The 15,608-nt window shown below is 42.7% G+C and overlaps 1 protein-coding gene across 5 annotated transcripts in view; it reads right to left on the bottom strand.

The window, feature by feature from the left end:
- LOC124184422 (serine/threonine-protein kinase minibrain) overlaps positions 1-15,608 on the bottom strand; it is a 55,998-nt gene that overhangs the window by 19,565 nt on the left and 20,825 nt on the right. For 4 of the 5 annotated variants that reach the window (XR_006871194.1, XM_046574106.1, XM_046574107.1 and 1 more), the window contains exon 3: positions 4,209-4,444. Coding sequence is in view for 4 of the 5 variants with exons in the window: in XM_046574106.1 (XP_046430062.1) it covers positions 4,209-4,444 (236 nt within the window). In the remaining variant the exon portion in view is untranslated. Of the gene's footprint in view, positions 1-4,208; positions 4,445-10,104; positions 10,139-15,608 lie in introns of those variants that run through there. The other variant, XM_046574109.1, reaches the window with a different exon arrangement.

Raw genomic sequence — 15,608 nt, forward strand, 5'->3', positions numbered from 1 at the left:
ACTCTCCGATGCCCCAGCCTCTCTCAGTCTGCTGCCACTGCCCTTTTATCCTCACCTTTCCCCAGCGGTATTAGCCACCTCTTGCAGCAGACGCGCACCGGGTGTTCAGTAAAATTCGTTGTGTTATTTTCCCGTACACGTCGTTGTGGTAAACCCGAATTAATCACCGGTTTTTACCAAATACGTCAAATACGTGGAATCATGTCCGAGAAGATAATGAACGCGATAAATGCAGCACATTGACTTTTTTCTTCACCTTCTTCGTCCGTGTACTACTCGTTTGGGGTTTAGTGTTCGTCGGAAGTAAGATTGAAACTAACGTGAAATTGCGTTGATATTCGATAGCCGTCGTTGAGCACGGTTCAAACAACATCTCTCGTATCTAAATCTCAACGTGCGGCTTTCCGCCGCCACTTTTCTGCCGCAAAACACAACTTCTGGCGCGAATCATCGTGCAGACGTGCAGATGTTAGGTGACGCATACAGGTATACTCCTCGAGGTATGGAAACAGGCACTCCGATGCAGGCCGCGTCTGGGTTTATAAGGAAGTGCGGGACAGAAAGGGTAGACTGAAGTCAAGGGGAAAGAAGGGAAGGAGAAAGACAGAGAGAGAACGTGAGCGAACCTTCCTTGACAGCTGGTAAAAAGCTCTGGGTTTCCCAATTTACCTTCCCTACGATTACTTCCACTCCTTGATCCCACGAGCAGTTATATTCTTCTCAAAGCGGCTATTTCGTCTCCAGATGTCTGGTTGTTATTGTGGTTTCTCAACCCAAGTCACTCGTTCGGTAACAATAATTTGCCCGTAAACAATTACTCGGAATTCTCTCGAATATTCTTGTTTTGACGGGTGTTTTCGTAATCATGTCACGTAAAGGTATGTAACAGCACTCTATGTACACTGTCAAAAACGGTGGTATTAATATTAACAGAAATTGGCCGATGTGGATTGTCATATAACAATTTTTGTAATCAATTCGAAAATTCTACATCAGATAGTGCGCGATTGACACCAAATTATAGTCTATACAAGTCTGTACGGAATTGTTTCGCGAGGATGAAGTTGGTAACGTTACTCCAATGATGCATGCTCAAGAAAAATCGCCACTTCGCACTTGTAGAAATGTCGGAAATTTAGTAAATCATTATAAACAGAATAAACCTCAATTTCGAAAGGCGAACTCCTCTAAGATCGTTTTAAAATGCCCATTAATAATGATTCTATAGCCTGAGGTGTTGTTACGTCATCGTTACCAACTTTAGCCTGATATTGTTTCTTACAGTGCATCATCGCAGAAAAATGCTTCCCGTGAATTCGGAGATTGTAAGTAGGCGCGACGAGACTGGTTATCAATTTGCGGAGGTGATCAAATTCCGGAAGTACTATATCGTAAAGACTTGCCGTTAAATACCTGTCTTCGCGGCACGTTGGTATTCTTAAAGCTTGCCGAACTCAAAGAATCGCTTGGAAACTTTACGCTCCTTCCTTCTCCCTTTCTTGTTGGCAAATGGAATTTCAAGTCTTATTCGCCGTCAACGACCGACGGTCTTCTTATTATATATGACGCTTCTCGGAAGAAAGTTGAATACCTTCCCGGTTGTAACTTTTAATAAGGTTGGATTCAGTTCGTTGATTGGCAGCCTGTCCCTCTCCTATACAGCTCGCACATTGAGCTTTCCTCTGTATCTTACCTTCCTTCTCTATTTTTTATTTATTTTTTTGTTTCTCTCTCGAACTCGAAGGTCCGTCACTGGAAGTCTCGTCGGCATTTTGCAAGCCTACTAGAACCGCACCTGGCAAAGTCCTGCAGAGCTGGTTAGAGAGGGCAGTAACTTTGCACCACACCTCGTATATATGCTAAACTTTGCGGTGTCCTGCACAGCTTTCACAGAATGGAACGCGAAAACTATTTTGCGAATTGATTTTATTGGTTCCCAACCCCAGTAGCGGGGAAAGGCTGTTTGAATTTCCATCTTATCACGGGCGAAATTCCTGGAATTTTATTGGTTAGTATAACAACAGCAGCTGCATCGACCAGGGATTCCTCTTCCTCATTCACATCGGTTTAGAGTTTACAGTTTACAGTTTACAGTTTACAGTTTACAGTCTGCCTCGGAAATACGTTACGTACAATACTGCGTGTACCTTCAACAACGTCGCGGGTCATCACCTGCCACATTCACATCGTGGTATAAAACCGTACGGTATATACCTAACAGAGTGCCGCGTTGTGCAGTGCAGTCGATCTGCGGCCGCACTGTCAACGTTCAGAAATGCGCCCATCGGCATCGAAGTATGCGAACCCACCGTTGCCACGAGTTTACGGAAGCTCCACGGTTCGGGGGCACCTCAACACGCGTACAAGCCCTTCAACGTAAGCCCGATTTCTGGTTCCGAAATTCCGCTGTCCGGTCGATCTTCGCCGTTTCCTTCGTCGCGGGATACCGCCGCGAAACGACGACGAACTGGGTCCGGAGGTGGCCGAGTATAAGGGATTCAACCTCGCCGCGTTAGCAGGAGCAGCGAAATTTGCTGAGGAGCAGCAGTCTCGCCCGGTAAACGAAGTAATCCAACGTTAATTTGAGTCTCACCGTAAGCTAGTTTACGAGCGACGTAATTAATTGCAAATAATTAACCAAAGTTGCAATCCCCCGGCAACCTGCGTTATCCACACTTCGAGTTGTTTAAATATAATAATCTTCTTACCTTCGCCAACCACGTTATACACTTGTGCTTTTCAATCCAAAGAGTACATTCGTTGTATACCCATGAGTTCAGCGTTCTTCTCCTTCTCTTTTTTTTTCACATCAAGATCGGATGCTGTACGTGGGAGGATGCTGCGGGGAATTGGGCACATCAAGCGACCTTTGACCGTCGGAGTGACGTCGAATAATTTGCGCACGTGTTGGCCACGTGGGCGGTTGAGGAAAAGTTTGACGTTCTATCAGTCCGCGGAGAGTGTGTGCAGGCATAATCGGTACAGCTCTTTTTCTCGCAATATTCTACGTCACGGGTTTACGTAGGAAAGCAAGGCGCAATGTCTCAAACGCAAACGACGCAGTGGTTAAAGTTGACGGAGACGACCGCGAGCAAACGCCCACGCTCAAGAATAGGGCATTGAATTTCAGGCGTAGGCGACTACTGCGACACTTATAGAACGGTGATCCTATTGTCACGCGCGCTACACGTTTCGCTCAGAATTCACCCACCACGACAGCTGGCAGACTGCCGATAACAACTGCATACTCCATTTCAGTTTATACCATGGGGTATATGTATAATGTTCATCTGTTCGGCAATCGAGATGACGATATTAATTTTTCGCCAACCCGTTAGCCATGTATTGCACAGGGATTGTTCACCAGGACTGCATGATGTGTCTAACTCACAAACATCTAATCTGCGATGGATCGAAGCGCGAAAAACTCGACAGATTTATTCTCTTCCGATCCCCCCGAGAAAATTTTCAACGTGAGTGCAACGATACTTTATAAGTTTTAATCGTTTGAAATCCGTTGAAACCAATTTTAAACGAAGAAGGAGAGAAGAGCAATACTTTGAAATGTACGCGTATGCGCATACGTACAATACCGAAAAATCTGGATTAACGATTTTCTGTTTTTAGAATCATCTAATTTGAACGGTAAACAATTTTATATTTAACGCACTTCACACGCCTCCCCGAGTGACCTCAAGTAACCTACTCCTTCTCCTCATCCTCATCTTTATCCGGCTTGTTTCCTTCTTTCTCAGACTTTGCAATGGCGGAGAGAATAGCACCTCGTTTCGTACCTCACCGAACTTGCTTTACCCCGGTCTATTCGTCACCCCAAGGAGGTGTGATAAAGCTCGAGGCTCATACGTGCGTAACTTGTCGGTGAAAACGATGCGTGCAGTTTAAAAATGCGGGGAAACAAGGAAGTAACCATATCGCGAAGTGGGCAGTTTCGCGCAGCGAGTCCTCTCCATTTTGCACCACTTACGAAAATTAGGTGGGTACTTCACAGTGCCTCAAGAATCGTCTTGCAAGGCGAGAAGACCTTGGCAAAAATCACGACGAGTAAACGAAAGAACGGTAGTTTTAATAAATCGTAAATAATCCAGCCAGAGGGAGACTTGTTTGTCGATTATCGTCCGCAGGTGATATATAACAGGATAAAAAATGTTTGGAATTCAGGGGTTGGATTTCCTTGGTATTCCGCTTACCTCGTTGATGTGTTTGTACGTTTTGATGAGGTCGACGCTAAGCTTGCGAAGGGGTGCCATTGCGGGGTCTCGAAACCGGTGAGGTATTCGCGCCTGCATCGCGTGGATATCGGCGGGCGTTTCCCCCGACGCCGTCCCAGTGCTGCACCCTGGTCCCATGCAGACGGTGGGCAGGGGTTCCTCGGCGACGAGACGACCATAGAGTGGCGCTCCACCCACCGCTTGTCTTCCGCTCACTGAAAAGTAGCCAAACAGATAAGAACGATTAGTTGTGTACGAATTGACCGGCAATCCAAATAGCCCAAAGTAAACAACGGACGCTTGATTGTACACTGGGGGGGAATTGGAAGAAACGATAAGGTCCAGTATTACCATAAGTAAAGTTCACGAATCACGCATCCAACGATGCGATGATTCCGCATTTAAATGACGGCAACGAAACCTGTCGATACATGGTGATGGTAGCTAGGATCGTAATCATTAATTCTATTTTCGCGGAACGCGATGGATAATATCCGACGTTGGAAGTTGATCGGACCATTTGAGAGGATCGAACGAGACCTCTGCAAGGGATGCTGAGATTTAGCAGTGGTTGCGGGAAAATCAGGTGGAAGAAGCAACACCGTTGCCAACGTGTAACATAGAAACGTGGGCGTGCCGCCTTTAGCGCGACTTGTACCGGCACAGCTCAAGTGTAACTTTGGAGCCAATAATTGTATTATGCCACTGCTGTACGTCGGGAGAGCTGCAACTGCATCCTAGATTCTCGAATACCTATAGGACACACTTTAGTTGAACGAACGAACGAACGAACGAACGAACCAACCAACCAACCTACTCTCCGGCTACAGGATATGCGATGGTGATGGTTGGCACGAAGCAACCGGCGCCTCACTCTGTACATGTAGGTGTATGATATATGTATGCGTGAAAAGCAAGGCAAGAGTAAACTTCGTCCCACTCTGTGCTATGCCTTAAGCAAGGTATCAGTGAATCATGAACGGTAATTTTTACAAACTCCGAATAGCACATTCTGATTCATCAGGTTTTACCAGGTATACTTTAAACTCGAATGAATGCTTCAGTTCTTTTTCACACTTTACCTGTATCTATGCGTACAGCAGTAAATGGTAATTTGTTTCCTTTGATATCCAACAGTTGCAGTTAGAGAAAAATAAGTTGAGCACCGAAGTGGGGCGAAGGAAGCAGAAGGGTACGTAAGAGAAAAACATGATCAAATAGAAAACTCGGTTTAATTCGTGATTGAGAAGAGGGGATATTTTGCTATTCCCCTTTTCCTTCTTCGGTACCACTCGAATTGGTATCGAATGCGTTGGGTTTCTGGTCGTTAGTTTGCCGGATGGTTTGTCGCCGACGCAGCTTGGCACGAGGAAAACTATTATCGTTATTTTAACGACCATGTTGGGTACATATTCTAGGACTTATATGTACCGTCGGCCTCTCCTCGTCTACAGTACTCGAACTGCATGGCGACACAATAAGGTGTAAAGATGCGCTCAGTCAGCCAGGACGACGACGACTGCTGCAGGTTGTCCGAAAAACGCGCATAACCCATAATATACCTATACCGAACCCGATCCGCTTTATCCATGCATACCGCCATTTCTCGACTCTGAACGAGCGGTCTTCCTCATTCATCGTTCGACTTTCGTGTCCCGTTCGGATGCCGCCGTATTTCTACGTGCGCACCCACGCACACACATTTATTGTACTCATATGCATATGTATAAACACACCTCAGAGGTAGTTGCTGCTGTACACGCATTGAGAGACTCGACAACGCTCGATGACACATCTCTATTCTGAATCGGAAAGACAAAAGTTACGAGAAACGTATGCCTTCCGCTTACAACGACAAACTTCGAGATTATATATATCGTGTATACAATACGGATACATATATTATACATAGGCATGTGCGTACACATACCCGATATTGTACACCGTCACACTTTGCAAAGAGATTACGTAAATTGCACTTCAGGGCTGAACAATAAGAACCAAATTATCCCTCGTCGGTATTACCTAACCGGACAAAGAGAAGAGAAATTTTTTTCCTCTTATGTTTCTTTTTTTTTTCCTTTCTTTCTTTCTTTTTCAATTTATATGCGAAATCGTGCCGTGCGTCGTAGCGTTGACATGCGGACGTATTTATTACGTAGGTCGGCGTAACCCCTTTTCTCTCGTTATACGCCGATGCTGTAGCAAAAGCTGAAATTATACTTTCGGTTGTACAATTTTTTTTGTCTTTTTATCCAATATTAATATACACATTGCACAGACCAAATTTTCCAGCCAATGTCATCGTGCACGAATTTAAAGACCGCAATCGATTTTCTCCGTACAAGCAACGCTTCGCTATAACTTAATTACCGCGTATATATGTGATTAGAAACTTTATTGTATTGTTTTTTAAGTACTTGGAACCTTTAAAATAAGTGAAAAATAAAATCTTGTGTAATAAATTCCAATGTCCAAAGTAAACGACGTTACACAACGTAACGAGAAGGTTTCAGCAGTTGAGGCGGGTCACGATCTCCGTTTGTCCCCGACAAACTCTTTCGTTACATTTCCGCATGTATAATATAACGTATACATAACCTGCGCGCCTCTCAGTTAAAAATATAATGAACCCACGGAGAATATAGAGAAACAAAAGATGAAAAGGACCTCGAGGAGAATAATGGAGATAGAAAACTACTTGAGCGAATGAGCGAAGCGTCATTTCGACCGCAACGACGTCGACGAACAGTTGAAAGGATATTTTACGCGAATTCCAAACGCAGCTAATTATTGGTGAAAAAAGCTCCAAGCAGAACGCCGTGAGCGAGAAGAGCCGCGTAGAGGCGAACGAAACGCACGTCGAAGCGAGCGTTCGGGCCGATGTCAATAAAATAACGTAGGCGGGCTTCAATTTAGCCAAAATGAGTCACGACACACGATGCAGAGATGACAGCTGCGCGAACAATAAAATGACGTCAGTTTGTCACACGGATATTCGCGTATACCCATCCACCTAGCTATGTACTTAGCCAGTGATTCGGTCGGACCAAGGTCCTCGTCGGACGATTTGGAAAGTAACAAGTCCAAGCCCGACGATTTTTATGCAACATACGCGTTATTCGCAGACAAAATAGCGAACCGAAATAAACTGTGAATAATAACTCTTTTTATTTTACTCCGTGATCGTGGAAACTTTTCAGACGGCACTTGTAGAATCATCATCGCGTGTGGATTGAGTGTATACATAGCTTATTAGTGTAATCTTTTGCATTCAAGATTTGCACGTACTGATCGGAGATAATGCTATTAATGATAATTAGCAATTGAAAGATCCGGTGTGTATTTTGTTGTAGCGATTAAAGTGCGGAGAAGCATGAGGTTAAAGTTAATAACGCTAACGTGTCGAAGCGTGGTGAGAAAAATAATAATCTCGTAACGTTGAGAATATTTTTGAAGAAGTTTAGCTTGCGAAATATGAGCCGGAGAATCTTGATGTTGCGAAATGACAAGTTTTGCTAAAAATGTACCGTTACAATAACGCTGGGAACTTCGGACAACTAACATTTGAAGAAACGCGATACGTTATACACAAGAAAATAAAAATGGACTATCAGCAGGCACGCAAATAGCCAGAACTGTTCATGAAACAGGATCCGCAGTTATAAAAATATAACACAAAGCGTGGAAGTTTAATCGGCCCGACCGAATGCCGGTGTTAATTTTTTCATCATTTCTAATTACGTCGAGGCGAATGGAGTTAGGTTCGGTGCAGCATGTGGTGGTCGGGGCAAACAAAAGTGGAACTGTGTGGGCGCGGGTCGAGACTGCAGTATGTAGTAGCAGTAGCAGTAGCAGAAGCACGAAAGCTCTATAGGTCGACCGGGTGAAATGTAGGGCAGGGCGAGGCTGAATGAAAAAAATATCATTCATTAACACGCCGTCAGAAGTGGTTCTCAACGTTTCGTTGGCCGCTTAACCCGGCCGCATTCGACGGTGCGGAATCGTCCGCGAATCGCGAATCGTTGAGCTGCAACGGGCGCGATATTAATCCTTGGAAAGCCTGATCGTTGCATCGGAATTTCGATTAATACCAACGGCGAGACGACTTTTTCACGCATCCTGCTAATTTTCGTTCGAAATATAAAGATTCCTGCGCGGCATTGGTCGCGGAACGATTATGCGAAAAGTAACGACGGAGAGAAAAAAAAATCATCGGAGCCAACGAATGTGGGCGAAATTGCACGAAGTGTGCAGGTTGCATGTTCCTAAGAGAGGTGCTCAAGTTGAGAGCCTTTTTCGCGAGGTCATGAAAGCCCGACTCACGCCGTGATAACCCACACGCATTCTAGTTTCATTCATGTCTCTAAGTCGGAGAGTCCTTCTCCTGCTGCACCGCGTTATACGCGATTTGCCCGCGTTTCCGCGTAAGGTAGGTATGTATGAACTTTACAAGCGTACACGTAGTTCACGTCAATGAGATCGAAGTTGGCAACGTTACGGAAAATGACAGCGTATGCGATACCGAACGAGCAAGCAAATCGTATTACAAGACATTTTTCGTCTCCTTATTTGACCGAATAGTTACAAAATTTTCAACAACAACGACGTATGGAGCTTGAAATTGGGCTCATGTGACGATTCAGGAAAAAATTAAATCTATGGTGGCAGTCGATTTTTGCTCGTTTAGAGGTTATGAAACGCTACTGTATACGGGGTTAAATCCTTCACACTTTTTATTTTATCTTACAAACAATTTATCAAACTTCTCTTGGTGACTACACAGACTCGTTAATCCTTCCCCAAGGTTTGAAGCATTTTTGTAACTCGGACGACGAAAGTTTAAAATATTTTTTACCGATATAGTCAGTGCAACCGGAAGGTCTCATCCTCTCAATTTCAAGATACATTTTTAGGGGAGAAAAAATCGCTACTTCGCAATCTTGGAATTGTCTAAACCGTAATAAAGCAACCTTTGTAAAAACTACAATGACAAAACAATTTTAGTGTTAAATTTGGAAACTCGTCATCAGATATAAAGTTAAATTGCCACGAAATTACAATCACCAAAACTCCACCCGAATACATTTCTTAAACCGTGCAAATCGTCCTCATATTTTGCAAACTCAACTCAATGTTAAAAGTTATTAAGAAATTGAAGCAACGTTTTTTTTTTTTTTTTCTCAGATATTTCATTACGCCAAGGTTGTTAGCTTCAACCTCGTCTACAATATCAGGCCATAATTTCTCCTTATATCCCCGCTTCCACGCTTCCCAATTCCCCGATGCATCCAACGGAGACGAAGAAGCCGCGTGACTCGCAGCGATGCATTTTCGCGATAGATATATCCTTACTCTCTTCGTACTATCAGCCTTCGCTTAAGTAGAATAAAGAAATTAACTGTCTCGCAAAGGCGCTCGACCTCCCGAAGGACAAATACGCCCCGGATCGAGCGAGCAGCTAGAAAGAGGAGGAGGAGGAGGACGGTGCACTTTTGCCGTCTGGAGGTGGAGGTGGAGGTGGTGGTGGTGGTGGTGTCGTGTCGCTTATATACTTCGCCGGTGTATGACACGAGAAGTCAGCTGTTTCTCCCGTCGTCATTACAGCCGATCTGCCACGTTGTAAACGAGGATCTCCGGTTTTTTCTCTTTCTCTCTCTCTCTCTCTATGCCTGTTTATACAGAGGTACTTAAGTGCAGACTCATTTATGAATAACTGCAGTTACGTACGCGATCGACCGCGGCACCGCGTTTCTAAATTAAGCTTTACAAACGCGGCCGCGGCGTACAAAGTATGGAAGGAAGATAACCGGATGGATCGGCGCTAATTGACCGCGCGGCTTATTATATCAACCTAAATCCGGAAATACATTACCCGAAGTCCTTCCCACGTCGTCCGCGTCGGCGTCTCGTCGTTTTCTAGATTAGACTGCGACGACTCGCTTCGTGTGGAGTAATGACGGTGAAAATCCTTCGAATAAGGGGGGGTATAATATCTATATAGAAACACACACACACACACACACAAACTTGGCTATGAAAAAAAATGAGCTGATTTCGAGTCACCGCGCGTTATTCCCCCTCCGCGCCTTTACTGCCTTATTATAAAATTAATTTGCATCGCGAAATAAGATGGCTGGGTTATTACGTCATGTCGTTGCTTTTTTGCTTACTCTTCCTCTCTCTCTCTCTCTCTCTCTCTCTCTCTCTCTCTCTCTCCCCCTCTTTCTTTTCTCTCCTCTCCGAGCACCGGCCGATGATAATGACGATGATGATGATGATAATGATAATGATAATAATAATAACGATGATAATATATTTACAGCGATCGCGGTGTATAATACAATACATATAAGTTATACATACATGTGTATTTTTAAACAGATGTCATTTTTAATCCCAGTTCATGCATAGCGTTTTAAAAAAGTTTCCGCGTCATATCCATGTACCATATACCCCTTTATTCCCATTCTTACACCGTTGTTTTTCATCTCTATCCCTCTCCCTTTTCCTTCTCTCTTTCTTTTCATTTCTTTTCTTTTCTTTTCCTTTGTGCACCCACCTGCGAATACCGAATCGTGTGTACCTGTACACACATATACGACGTGGGAAGAAAGAATGGAGAAACCGACGTGAAACTCTATTCCACGTCTAACTAAACCCACCTTTCCCTCGGCCGGGGTTCAGGGGAATAGAGGTATATAAGGTGCAGGGGTATACCATGGTGCAATCAGATAATTTTCCCATTTGTCTCGCGTCTCGTTGCAGTTTCATTGTTTTCAACTCCCGCGGTAGCAAACTCTACGTATCTATCTATATACACGCGTGTATGTACGTATATATCTAATATATATATACATGTGCAATGTATACGTATACAGGTTACGTTCTAATCTCTTTTCGTCTTCCAAAGAAAGCTGCTACACACCTTCTATTTTTAACCCTTTCTCTGTCTCCGCCATTATAATTCTTGATAATATTACACGCATTTTATAGGTCGTCTAGCCTCGCATCAGCGGCATAGCTGGCGTAAAAAATAAGCGCGCGTACGTATGCGTACGATATTATAATTTTCTTTCGTTTCCCCGTTGTTTGTTTATCCCTGTACGTCGTACGTCGGGGATACAGCGCAATCAGAATTGTTGCTTATATCGTTATATTTATGTGGTTTCCTTCAGTCTGCCTGCCACGCGGCCACCGGCTGTATACGGAAGGGTATACCTTGAGAGACCGGCACTAGCAATGCTACGTACACAACGATGCAACGTGCCGATCCTGACTCGAATACATCATCTTCTCCATCTACTGTCGCTCGGTCGGCGAAAAAGCAGGGAAAAACTAAACAAGAGCAAGATTATTCAGGCAAACAAGACATACAGAGTGAATTGGTAACGACGGAATGCTGCGTCGTCTGCCACAATTTAATGCGCGTGCACTACGATTCGAGAGCGGTTTCTTTGCCAGGGCTACCAACCGTTATAAATTTAACCTAAAAAATTTTGTTACAGCTGTCGGTGTTTAACACAACTGCTATCGATAACTGAAAATTTTTTAGATTATTCTCATGACGGTTGAATGCGCATTAAGCTATAGCGGACAACGAAAAAAGAATGCTTTTCTTCTTCGGGTCACACGATTAGAGTAAATCGTATGCAGCAGCTTTGTCGAATTTGTCGGTGAGGCATATTGTTGGACGTAATATCACGGGGAGTTTTTATATAGAGATATTATCACACGATCGTCAAAGAGTGTCCTAGAAAGTGTTTTGCAGACTGTGCGACGTCGACTGCGCGCGCATTGGTTTTTACATTTCGTTCATCCTGTGAAACATCGTTTTTATTAGCATTATTTTTTATTTTATTTCATTTTTCAGGCAAACAAAGCACGCGACATATAACGTACCTTATTTTCGAGGTGACTACAATATTCTGAGAAGCTATCAAAGGTTTAGAAACAAACGACTATACGTAATGTATAATGTATACAATATACGCAAATACGAATAAGTATAGTACAAAATGTGTATTACATACTAGATTCCAGGTAAAGTGTGGACAGCCCGTCGCTGCCTTTGCATGGAAGAAATCCTGTATGCGTACAATATCGGTCGATAATTTTCGCCGTAAAGGTCGGCGATAAGGATCGACCAATTATTTCTCGGGAATCGTTAAAATATGCAGAACAACTGTAATACGTGATCATGCACATACATACAGCGTATGTGGGTACCGTTACACTGTTGTGCTGTACTATAATATGCATTTTGTAAATTGGTACGTTGACAAGGCCGTGAGGACTTGGTTTACAAAATATACCTATTTACACGTACGTGTATATACGTATAATATCAAGGGAGGAATCGACGATGACGAAAAGAAATGGGCGCCAGACGTTATTTTCTTCTCGACATTGTACTTTTTTTATTCGTCATTTCCACATTGATTGATATTCGATTTTTCTCTCCTTTACTTTACTTTTATTATTATTTCGCTTTACACCGATATATAATATCGTGGGTTAATTGCAGGATGTAACCTACATAATGTTGTACCTAGGCTTTTGTTTACAACGACAAACTGTCGCCTGCACCCTTTTTTTCTTTTCTGTGCCTGTTCGTTTGTCTAAAATTTATTTTCTGGTGATTTCTTTTTTTTTTTTGCATTTTAACGAAAATCATAAAGCGTAAGAATGGAGAAGTTGTGGAGAAATCGGTAGTAAAAGGAAGTGGCGCGAAATCTATAAAATTTCTAATTCCCAATGTCCTGTACAAAGCAGACATGTATACGGAGAAATGGGAAGCTACGCACGCACATATGGAAATAATCTGCAGCACAGCCATAACTGTCGAACGGTGAAACGAAGATAGGAAAAAAAAGATGGTGAAAAATGAGTAAGTGTAGAAAGAAACGAATGTAACGCAAGAGTCCAAGGAATGGTTTTACGTTAATAGTAATAAAAATGAAGTATGATTAGAAATCGAAACGTGGCCGTTTAAACGTACTCTGAATGATGTATAAACGTTTAAACGAATTGTGCCAATAATTCGTGGTCGTTCCTTGGCCCAATACCGCGTGACGAGGGTTTCAAGTAATATAATAATTATACTCGAGGAATGGAATGAAATATCTTACGCGAAATATCGCAGAATATGGATTTATCCAATTCTCAGATTATTGTAAACTCTGCATTTTTAAATCTGCAAGCAATTTTGATCTCAGGGATAAGAATATTTGTAGAAGAAAATTTGAAAAAAGACAGAGAGGAAGGAAAAGAAAATGAGATATATAAAAACGCCAAGTTTGAAAATTACTTTCGCAGAGATATACGCGTCGCGGCAAAGCCAAAGTCTCGAGTCGAGCAATAGATGATTGGAGAGACATGCTCGCGACAGGCTCGGTTCGACGAAAATACGAAATCGATTTAAATTCATATAATAAGAAAATTACCGAAAATTTTGAGTGCACAAAGTTTTCCTTTCGATCATGATTGAATTTCTGTTCATATCTCGGTATTGGACTTTTTATATTTATATGATATATATTTACGTACATAATACAGAAACTTGAGTGACGTGAAATCGTAAATAATAACCATTGCCTTCTTTCGTCTTATTTCTTTCCTTTCTCTTCTCCTTGTTCATACACCCGTTGAAAATCAGCGGTAGAACTGCTTTCAGTGGAAACAAAATTGCGAGATTACTTCTTGACCGCTTGAGATAAGATCCCGGTATGGGGAGGAAAGAGAAATTACGAAATATAGTATATAAATACCGGAGCAAGAGTATACATGTATATTATATATAAATAAGAATTAAAAAAAATACGAGAAAAGCAATCACTGCAATATTCCAGTTATTTATACGTTACACATATATTATTTAAAAAAAGAGTCAAAAGATGAAGAAATTTTTTTTCTCTTCCTATAATATAACGTTTTTGGAACACGATATATATATATATATATATATATATATATATATATATATATATATATATATATATATATATATATATATATATATATATATGTATATGTATATTATAAATACACGTGTGGATGTCTTACGTGCATACAGAGCTGCGTGCAGCCGATTGTACGAAGGAAACTCTCTTGTCGCGAACGTTGCGTGCTAGAGGCGTCGCGTCGTCGTCGTTCACTGCATCTGATTGTGAGCGGTTTGCTAGTGTGCTATGCAGTGTTTCTCATGTTTTGGTGGAAAAGCGAAAGGAAAGAGAGAGAAAGAGAGAGAGAGGTATGAAAGGTACGAAAAGGTAAGTAAAACCGTCACAAGGCACAACATGGTGTACAGGGGTTGTTACGTTGGACGGAATCAGCGACGATCAAAGCAAGTTATATTATGCAGCTGTGTTCGACATGCGGCAAAATTGGTCCATCGGAATTAGTGTCGAGCCGAGGTTAGGTAGTAACTTTATTACCCAACGACGCAGTTTTGTAGAAAAAGATGAAATAAAATAAAAACTGTTCGGTATTTCGCGCAAGTTTGTCAAGATTGTCTGAATACTACAGTAAACTTAAATTTCGTAAATATTCAATTGGTTAAATGTTATTTCCAAGTTACAAAATATAGAATTTTCTTTTTCTACGTTTCGTTAGATTGACGTTACTACAATTCAAACGTCGCAAAATTTAGTCGATACTAATATGTTATCAACATCCTTTATACAGTACGAAAATCTGTTGATTCGTATATTTTCATTCTTTCTTTTCGATTTCTTCAAAAGCCCGATGCACATATCTTTGGCGTCCACTCGTTAAAATCAAGTTGCCAAAAAAACCGCGGGTGGCATGATATCATTAGGTCTGAAGATCAGCCGACGTATGTACGTTTATTCGAGGGAGTCACCTGGCGGAGCTGGTGCAAGTAACAAGAAGAATGGAAAAAAAAAGAAGAAAAGGATTATATATGTATATATATACACACACACACATATACATATGCGAAGGAAGAAGAAGAAGAAGAAGGAGGAGAACGTTCCCGCAGGACGAGGCGCCGCGACGCCGGCGTCGGGATGCGAATGTAGGATATAGGAGCACATAGGACAGGCGGACGGACCGCAGGGAGGGGAGACTGGCATAGCAACAGAAAGAGCGTTTCGAACGAGCGGCCTCGTCGAGTTCAGGGGCTGCTGCTGCTGCTGCTGGTGATGCTGATGCTGATGCTGGTGTTGCTGGCGCTGTTGCTGCTGCCCAAGTACCTACAGACAGCCAACAGCCAGCAACCAGCAGCCAACAGCCACAGCGGCAGAGCAGCAACGGCGTGCGAGTGAACGAGGCTAAGGAGATGAAAGAGAGAGAGAGAGAGAGAGAGAGAGGGAGAGGGAGAGAGAGAGCGCGGGAGAGAGGCAGAGAGGGAGAGGA

This window comes from Neodiprion fabricii, chromosome 6 (genome assembly GCF_021155785.1).
Source record: "Neodiprion fabricii isolate iyNeoFabr1 chromosome 6, iyNeoFabr1.1, whole genome shotgun sequence".
NCBI classification, from domain to species: domain Eukaryota; kingdom Metazoa; phylum Arthropoda; class Insecta; order Hymenoptera; family Diprionidae; genus Neodiprion; species Neodiprion fabricii.